Source organism: Chiloscyllium plagiosum, chromosome 32 (assembly GCF_004010195.1).
Source record: "Chiloscyllium plagiosum isolate BGI_BamShark_2017 chromosome 32, ASM401019v2, whole genome shotgun sequence".
NCBI classification, from domain to species: domain Eukaryota; kingdom Metazoa; phylum Chordata; class Chondrichthyes; order Orectolobiformes; family Hemiscylliidae; genus Chiloscyllium; species Chiloscyllium plagiosum.
Window position 1 is genome coordinate 40,978,045 of NC_057741.1, and position 10,204 is coordinate 40,988,248.

The 10,204-nt window shown below is 41.4% G+C and overlaps 2 protein-coding genes across 6 annotated transcripts in view; one reads left to right on the forward strand and one right to left on the reverse strand.

Moving 5' to 3' along the window:
* The window catches only part of LOC122539548 (nuclear factor NF-kappa-B p105 subunit-like), a 96,626-nt gene that overhangs the window by 70,697 nt on the left and 15,725 nt on the right, over positions 1 to 10,204 (forward strand). For all 5 annotated transcript variants that reach the window (XM_043674520.1, XM_043674523.1, XM_043674521.1 and 2 more), the window contains 2 exons: positions 2,598 to 2,739; positions 7,104 to 7,218. In XM_043674520.1, coding sequence (XP_043530455.1) covers positions 2,598 to 2,739; positions 7,104 to 7,218 — 257 coding nt within the window. The remainder of the gene's footprint in view (positions 1 to 2,597; positions 2,740 to 7,103; positions 7,219 to 10,204) is intronic.
* Positions 1 to 10,204, reverse strand: part of manba (mannosidase, beta A, lysosomal) — a 228,725-nt gene that overhangs the window by 44,189 nt on the left and 174,332 nt on the right. The gene's annotated exons all lie outside the window — the stretch shown is intronic.

The window sequence follows — 10,204 nt, forward strand, 5'->3', positions numbered from 1 at the left end:
GCCTTACTGAAGTCCATATAGATCACATCTACTGCTCTGCCCTCATCAATCCTCTTTGTTACTTCCTCAAAAAACTCAATCTTTAAGTTTGTGAGGCATGATTTTCCCATGCACAAAGCCATGTTGACTATCCCGAATCAGTCCTTGTCTTTCCAAATACAATTACATCCTGTCCCTCAGGATTCCCTCCAACAACTTGCCCACCACTGAGGTCAGGCTCACCGATCTATAGTTCCCTGGCTTGTCTTTACTGCCCTTCTTAAACACCAGCACCATGTTAACCAATCTCCAGTCTTCCAGCACCTCACCTGTGACTATTGATGATACAAATATCTCAGCAAGAGGCCCAGCAATCACTTCTCTAGCTTCCCACAGAGTTCTAGGATACACCTGATCAGGGCCTGGGGATTTATCCACCTTTACACATTTCAAGACATCCTGCACTTCCTCCTTCTCTGTAATATGGACATTTTGCAAGATGTCACCATCTATTTCCCTATAGTCTATATATTCCATATCCTTTTCCACAGTAAATACTGATGCAAAATACTGATTTAGTATCTCCCCCATTTTCTGCGGCTCTGCACAACGGCCACCTTGTGGATCTTTGAGGGGCCCTATTCTCTCCCTAGTTACCCTTTTGTTCTTAATGTATTTGTAAAAACCCTTTGGATTCTGCTTCATTCTATTTGCCAAAGCTATTTCATGTCCCCTTTTTACCCTCCTGATTTCCCTTTTAGTATACTCCTACTGCCTTCATACTCTTCTAAGGATTCACTCGATCTATCCTGTATATACCTGACATATGCTTCCTTTTTCTTAGCCAAACCCTCAATTTCTTTCATCATCCAGCATTCCCTATACCTACCAGCCTTTCCTTTCACCCTGACAGGAATATACTTTCTCTGGATTCTCGTTATCTCATTTCTGAAGGCTTCCCATTTTCCAGCCATACCTTTACCTGCGAACACCTGCCCCCAATCAGCTTTCGAAAGTTCTTGCCTAATACCATCAAAATTGGCCTTTCTCAAATTTAGAACTTCAGCTTTTAGATCTGGTCTATCCTTTTCCATCACTATTTTAAATCGAATACAATTATGGTTGCTGGCCCCAAAGAGCTCCCCCAGTCACCTGCCCTGCCTTATTTCCCAAGAGTTGGTCATACTGAATCAGAAAATTGTCTTGTACATGCATAACAAATTCCTCTTCATCTAAACCCTTAACACTATGGCAGTCCTAGTCTATGTTTGGAAAGTTAAAATCCCCTCCCATAATCACCCTATTATTCTTACAGATAGCTGAGATCTCCTTACAATTGTTTCTCAGTTTCCCTTTCTTATTTCTCAGTTCCACCCAAATAACTTCCCTGGATGTATTTCTGGGAATATCCTCACTTCGCACAGCTGTAATGCTATCCCTTATCAAAAATGCCACTCCCTCTCCTCTCTTGCCTCCCTTTCTGTCCTTCCTGTAGCAATTGTATCCTGAAACATTAAGCTGCCAGTCCTGTTCATCCCTGAGCCATGTTTCTGTAATTGCTATGATATCCCAGTCCCATGTTTCTAACCATGCCCTGAGTTCATCTGTCTTCCCTGTTAGGCTCCTTGCATTGAAATAAATGCAGTGTAATTTATTAGTCCTACCTCGTCCCTGCCTGCCCTGACTGATTCATTTCTGTTCTCAACTATACCAGTCTCAGATTGATCTCTTTCATCACTATCTCCCTGTGTTCCTCCCCCCCCCCCCCCCACCTTACTCATTTAAATCCTCCCGAGATGAATTCTTTCCAAATATGCTGGCATGAACTTGTTTCATATCTGATAACCTAAACATGCTCAGTCCTCATAACCTGCCATTTTCTAACTAAACATTGTTGGTTTGGAAGTTTCAAATATTAAATCCTTCTGCTGAGGTGAATTGTTCTCTGAATCCTATTCCAAGGTGGGTAACTAAATTGGAAATGTGTTGCTGGAAAAGCGCAGCAGGTCAGGCAGCATCCAGGGAACAGGAGAATCGACGTTTCAGGCATAAGCCCTTCTTCATGCCCGAAACGTCAATTCTCCTGTTCCCTGGATGCTGCCTGACCTGCTGCGCTTTTCCAGCAACACATTTCCAGCTCTGATCTCCAGCATCTGCAGACCTCACTTTCTCCCCTGGGTAACTAAATTGACTCCTAAACTCACCCAGATGTTTTCTAAGGTAAACTTTTTAAAAAACTTGTCACCCTAGCTTCTTCTGATGTTATTTGTTAATGATTATGTTAATATCACAAGGGTCTGGAGTCATCTGTGTACTGACAAAATCTTGGATTTAAGTCGCTTCCAAAAGGACTGTCCATATTCTTAAAGAAAATTCTTCACGGATGTGACCTGCATCTATTTTGAAATCCAAATTCCAAACTGTATGTAATTATATACAAATTATCCTCTCTTAATGTCTGTAACCCCTGTCGCTTCACTGTCCTATTGATGGGTGAGTTAAATAGGGAGAGAAACATTGAAAACTGTAATGTTGAGAACAAAATATTTGCACACTGCAGTGATGGAATGTTACTGAATGTGGTGGAGTGACTAATCTTTTGTGGTGATTTATTTTAGATCAGTGCTTCCTCGAAAAAGCCCTAAGCCTTGCTGAAAGACATGCCAGTGCCTTGTTGGATTATTCTGTAACTGGTGATACCAAGATGCTGCTTGCTGTTCAGCGCCACCTTACTGCAGTTCAGGACCAAAATGGAGATACGTAGGTTATTCCAAACTATTGTATCATATTATCTTTGTAGCAATATAGCTCACTACAGGTGGCATTGAAGTTCATCCGATTGATTGTAGACAATACGCGAGAGAATTTTACAGCAGAAAATAGGCTGTTTGGCCATCTGCTTTACACAATGCTGGTGTTTATGATTTATCTCAGACTGTAGTCATCCCAAAGCAACTTACAACTAATGAGTTATTGTTAAAGTGTACTGTTATAAAGTGGAGGTTGACCCCACCGCCCCACCCCCCCATAACTAAAACCGAAACACCCAGAGAAGCTTGCTTCACCTTATAATCTGTTAAAAGTAGTATGATAAGGGTATAACCTACCTCTCACTCCTCCCCAGTCTGTTATAAAGGAGTGGTTAAATGAAATGAAATCCTTTCTCTCTGTAATCAACAAGTAACAATTTATTTATCTAACTCCCAACAGTGAACAGATTTATAAAACACCAAACAATTCCCCTCTAACTACTAACTATTCCTACATAAAACAAAATTCTAATGGTAATCTGTTCCAATAAAATACAAGTCTCACTTATATAATAGAACAATAGAATTTAGTCTCTCAGCTAGGATACATCTTCCAGAATGCCCCATGCCCTCTCCACTGATCTTATTTCAGGAACACCAACTCCTTTGAATTGTCGCATCAGGAATGCCTCTCTTTGTTGAGTTCTTGTGTCAGTTCTTCTGTCAGAGTTGTTCTCTCTGTGAATTCTGGAATATTAGCTAAGAGGTGCCTTTATTAGTTAGATGGTGCTTTCTCTGAGAGCTGACAGTTGTTATCTCTTCAGATGACAGTTTGGTCTCTCCACCCCGACACTCTGGTTAAGGTTAAAATCACACCTTTACTATTTAACAACACACGTAGCTTCAAGTGTTTATAATTATAAATCCTTAGACAACGTTGTTGAGCAGAATACTGAGATACAAGCTACTAGACTAGACAGGATTGAGGATCGACGTTTTGGACAAAAGCCCTTTATCAGGAATAATGGTTCTCCAGCTCCTTGGATGCTGCCTGACCTGCTGTGCTTTTCCAGCACCACACTAATCTCGACTCTAATCTCCAGCATCTGCAGTCCTCACTTTCATCTAGATAGGATTGAGATTCACAAAGAGGAGGTGTTAGCAATTCTGGAAAGTGTGAAAATAGATAAGTCCCCTGGGCCAGATGGGATTTATCTGAGGATTCTCTGGGAAGTCAGGGCCTTTAGTTTTGATCTTGATGTCGTCATTGTCGACAGAAATAGTGCCAGAATACTAGAGGATAGCAAATGTCCCCTTGTACAAGAACGGGAGCAGAGACAACCCTGGTAATTATAGACCAGTGAGCCTTACTTCGGTTATGGGTAAAGTGTTGGAAAAAGTTATAAGAAATAGGATTTATAAACATCTAGAGAGGAATAAGTTGATTAGGGATAGTCAACACAATTTTGTGAAGGGTCGGTCGTGTCTCACAAACCTTATTGAGTTCTTTGAGATGGTGACCATACAGAGTAAAGCGGTTGATATGGTGTATATGGATTTCAGTAAGGCATTTGATAAGGTTCCCCACGGTAGGCTATTGCACAAAATACAGAGGCATTGGACTGAGGGTGATTTGGGGGTTTGGATCAGAAATTGGTTAGCTGAAAGAAGCCAGAGGGTGGTGGTTGATGGGAAATGTTCATCCTGGGGTTCAGTTACTAGTGGGGTTCAGCAAGGACCTGTTTTGGGGCCACTGCTGTTTGTCATTTTTATAAATGGCCTGGATGAGAAGGTGGAAGGATGGGTTAGTAAATTTGTGGATGACACTAAGGTTGGTGGAGTTGTGGATAATGCCGAAGGATGTTGCAGGTTACAGAGGGACATAGATAAGCTGCAGAGGTGGGCTGAGAGGTGGCAAATGGAGTTTAATGTGGAAACATTTGAGGTGATTCATTTTGGAAGGAGCAACAGGAAGGAAGAGTGCTGGGCCAATGGTAAGAGCTTTGGTAGTATAGATGAGCAAAGAGATCTCGGTGTCCACGTACATAGATCCTTGTAAGTTGCCACCAGGTTGATAGGGTTGTTAGGGGAGAAAGTGAGGTCTGCAGATGCTGGAGATCAAAGTTGAAACTTTATTGCTGGAACAGCACAGCAGGTCAGGCAGCATCCAGGGAACAGGAGATTCGACGTTTCGGGCACAGGCCCTTCTGATAGGGTTGTTAAGAAAGCAGACAGTGTTTCAGCTTTTATTGGTAGAGGGATTGAGTTTCGGAGGCACAAGGTCATTCTGCAGCTCTGGTGTGGCTGCACTTGGAGTGTAGTAGGGGCTTAGAACACACTGCCTGCATCAGTAGTAGACTCGCCAACTTTAAGGGCATTTAAATGGTCATTGGATAAACATATGGATGAAAGTGGAATAGTGTAGGATAGATGAGCTTCATATTGGTTCCACAGGTCGGCGCAACATTGAGGGCTGAATGGCCTGTACTGTGCTGTGATGTTCTATCTTCTAATAAGAATATTGCATCAGTAGACCATTTTCAAAGTCATGATTTGGAGGAGTTGGTGTTGGACTGGGGTGGATAAAGTTAAAAATCATACAACACCAGGTTATAGTGCGACAGGTTTACTTGGAAGCTCTAGCTTTTGAGGCACTGCCTCTTCATCAGGTGGTTGTGGAACAGGACCATATGACACAGAATTTGTAGCAAAAGGATTACAGTGTCATGGAGCCATAATGATATATTAAACAAATTTACATTAAGTCTTTCATCTTTTAGATTGGGATATGCTATTTACTGTTCTTTAATATGTAATTCCCAGAACTCCTTTTAAGTTACATTCTCAACATAATTTCAGCTTTTCTAACAAAAGGTGCCATCTCTGCTCAGGTGATGCATTAAAGGTGTGAGGTTAACGTCTGTCTGTGTCCCATTGTTGAGTCAGACTGGTTCTATTTCTAAACTGAGGCTCACAGAATCTTACATGGTTTATGCAGTTTTCAGCAAAATAAAACATAATTTTGCAAATACAAATTCACTCCATAAACTTATATGTCTGTGCATGCAGGAGAGTGAAAGAGTGTGTGTAAGCTTGGTCAAGTATGTGTGAGTGTGATGGGGTATAAGCTTGTGTAAGGGTGCATGTGGGTATGAGTGCGGGGGTACATCTGTGTGCTTTTGAGAGACAGCTTGTGTATGAGAGAGGGTCTGTGTTGGTGTGAGAGTATGTAAGACTGTGTGTATGTGAGAGAGGGTGTACAGTGCAATGGGGTTAGCTATAGTGTGGCATGAACCCAAGGTCTCAGTTGAGGCCATCCCCATGGGTACCGGAGCCAGTATTCTTTTCCATTTTATTAATTTCATCTTTTTTCAGAGTGCAAAGTAAAGTGAAATTTATTGTCCAAACGTTACATTTCCTGTATTCCTGTATTGCAGCAACCTTTGTCTTTAAATCTCCCTTTACCACCCAAATCTCAAGAAGCTTCGCCCACATTGCAGAGGCTCTTTACCACAACAGCAACTGTTAAAGAGTGTTGGTAAATAGTGTGAGCCACGTTGCAGTGTGAGAAATACAAGAGGCTTTATTCATGCTGCAAAGTACAAGGCTTCAAGGTGAACAGCCCTGTGTGGCATTATTTATAAAAAAAAATCTGTCTGAAGCATTGAGTGGTACCAAAAGCCAGACTTGCCTAGTGTATTCAACATGCAATGATGCCATCAAAAGAAACAGCAGCAGGAGTGGTCCATTCGGCTCCTCAAGACTGACCTATCCTTCAATAAAGTCATCCCTCATCATCAGCCTTCACTTTCCTGCTCACTCCCCACATTCCTTGATTCTCCCAGAAATCAAAAATGTTAAGCACCCTCCACAATGTTGAATCCACACCCTCTGTGGTGTGGAATTATTCAACAATTCAAAACCAGCTGTGTGAAAAAACCTTTCCTCTTGTGGATCGGCCCAGTAATGGGGGAAGACTTTGCTTAAAAATTAGAGGTCATCTTCTCAGGACAGAGATGAGGAGAGTTGTATGAGTATGACTTTAGTACTGTCTATCTCAGAGAGTGGAGCTGGCAAAATAATTTAATATTTTTAAGTGAGAGACGGATAGATTCTTGTTAGATGGGGAATGATGGATTATTGGGGATAGATGGGAATGTAGAATTTAGAACTCAAATTGATCAGCCAAAATCTTATTGAATGGCAGAACAGACGCAAGGGGCCAGATGGGCTAATTCTGTTCCTAATTGGTATGTTGTTATGTCCTTTGGTGCTGTAAAATTGTAAGATCTCTAGGACCATTAACTATTTTGTTCAAGGTATATAGACTACCACATTCAATGATTTTTCTTTGCCTTTTGATGTCACTGACAGAGCTTTACATCTTGCAATTATTCATTTCCAATCTGGAGTGGTTCAACATCTTTTGCAAGTTATAATCAGCCTTCCCGGACAAGATATCATCAACATGAGGAACGATCTTTATCAGGTACATATACTCAGGGCAGAATCAGGCAAGATTCACTGGGGTTGGACAGTACACATAAGGGAATGCAATTTAAAACAGCTGTTTCATTGGAGGTTTGAAGTGAGAATTGCAGACACTGACTGAATCTGACTGCATGACACTTCTCCTTCTGCTATTTGAACATGTATTGACCTAACAGTATTTACATATTTTATCCTTTTTTGAAAAATATAAGTTGTCTTAATCTTTCTAATCCTCCATGTTTTAGAATAGCGCAGTATAGCTCTTCAACCTCGATGTTGTGCCGACCTGTGAAATTAATCTGATGCCCATCTAACCTACACCATTCCCTTATTATCCAATTGTATGTCCAATGCCCATTTAAATGTCCTTAACGTCGGCGAGTTGCAGGCAGGCCGTTCTACACCCTACTACTCTCTGAGTAAAGAAACTACCGCTGGTATCTGTCTTAAATTTATCATCCTTCAATTTAAAGCTATGTTCCCTCATGTTAGCCTTCACCATCCGAGGAAAAAGGCTCTCACTGTCTACTCGATTTAATCCTTTGATTATCTTATACATCTCGATTAAGTCCCTCTCAACCTTCTTCTCTCCAATGAAAACAGCCTCAGTTCCCTCAGCCTTTCCTCGCAAGACCTTCCTTCCATACCAAGCAATATCCTAGTAAATCTCCTCTGTACCCTTTCCAAAGCTTTCACATCCTTCCTATAATGCAGTGAGCAGAACTGTACGCAATACTCCAGGTGCGGCCTTACCAGTGTCGTGTACAGCTGAAGCATGACCCCGTGGTTCCGAAACTCAAACCCCCTGCCAGTAAACTCCAACACACCATGTGCCTTCTTAACAATCCTATCAACCTGGGTGGCAATTTTCAGGGATTTATGTACCTGGACACCTGCATTCCTGTTACTACTTCTGAAGGGAACTACCTCACACTTTTCTGCATTAAACTCCATTTGCCACTTCTCAGCCCAGCTCTGCATCTTATCTATGTCCCTCTGTAACCCACAACATCCTTCAGCAGTGTCCACAACTCTGCCTACCTTAGTGTCATCTGTAAATTTACTAACCCATCCTTCTACGCCTACATCCAGATAATTTATAAAATTGATGAACAGTTTTATATGACAGTATAGTTTCCAGCTTGTGGAGCCCAAAGCAGTGGTAGACCAAACAAAGTAAAGGATTGGACCATTCAGTCCATCATATCTGTTTGTGATCTTTGTTGAAAAATTCCAAATAAATTCTACTGTGCTACTGTCTTCCCATAGCTCTGTATTAATCCCAAACAAATTCCACTGCTCTGTGCTCTCCCATTGCTACTCTTTTAATTATTATCCAAATCTCCCTATAAAGGTGAAATGGTTCTGATATATCTCACTCCATGGGATAAAATATTCTGTGCTACAATGACGCAATTCACAAATAAAGTCCTCTAAACTTTCACATTTGACACACTCTTAAATTAATGATTTCCCAAACAGACATGTTTCTACTACAGTTTGTCATTGCTGGGATTATTCTGGTGAACCTACACTTCAGGCTGTCTGTGATTTAAAATTTTTCTCACTGTCTGATCAGGGGTCACTCTTGTAAAGAAAGTACGTTTTCTGCAAAGTTTGCATTTCTTCTTTTGTTCTGAAGTCTGTACTCCTCTATAAACCCCAAATGTAGATGGGAATTTCAAATTATTTTTTGTCTGAACTCATTAGACAGGAACATTTGCAAGTTTGTTCTTAAATACAGCTATTTATTGTTCATCCCTAGTTACTCTACAGTCAGATCCAGGTTGTTAGATTCAGACAGAGCAAGATGGTCAATTACACCTTGAAGTAACGTAATGAGTTGATGGGTTTTCAGAACAATCCAGCAGCTTTCCTGGACATATTGCTGATGCTAACCACAATTTCCTCAATTTACAGTTTAATTGAACCATGTTGAGATTTGAATTCTTGATCTCTGTATTGTTGGTCCACTCTTGTTGGACACTGCATTTGAATCTGCAACTCTCACTGTTCAGTCACCCTTTCAATGGGCTCTGTATTACAATTACCAAAATGTGTTGTGAGGCACTGAGCGGTCTTAATTGCATGTACCATCAGCCTGACTATTTGTCTCATTTCATAGGTAGTGATTTTCTCCCTCTCCAGTAATCCAGAGGTACGGGATGATAATAATCTGTCTAATTTCCTTGGTCCTAATATTTTCATCCCTCCTCACTACTTTTCAAGCCTCCTACTTCAGTGTCGTCAGATAGTTTCAGAGGTGCACCATTGCATACAAGAACAATCAAACATAGTTTTAGTCGTTCACAGGATTTGAGCTTTGCTGGCTGTGTCACCATTTGTTGCCTGTACCTAAATACTGTTGAGAAAATGGTGAGCTGCCTTCTTGAACCACTGCAGTCCATGTGCTGTAGGTAGACCCACAATGCTGTTAGAGAAGGAATTCCAGGGTTTTGACCCAGTGACACTGAAGGATTGGCGATATATTTCCGAGTTAGGATGGTGAATTGTTTGGACAGGAACTTGAAGATATCTGCGATCCTTGTCTTTCTAGATGGTAGCGAAGGTGGGTTTCAAAGGTGCTGTCTGAGGAGCTTTTGAGAGTTTCTGCAGCGCATCTTATAGATGAATACATATTGCTGCTACTGAATCAGTGTTGGAGGGAGTGAATATTGGGAGTGGTGACTGTGGTACCGATGGTGTCAAGATTCTTGAGATTCGGAGATGCCGATGTTGGACTGGGATGTACAAAGTTAAAAATCACACAACACCAGGTTATAGTCCAACAGGTTTAATTGGAACCCAAGGTCCCTCAACCGGGATCTTGGGTTCATGTCACATTACAGGTGATCACCATTGCACTACACACACACACACAGATATTCCTACACACACACACTCTCACATGTACACGGACACAGATACACACAGACACGCACACAGACACCCACACACACCCTTATAGACACACAGACTCCCAC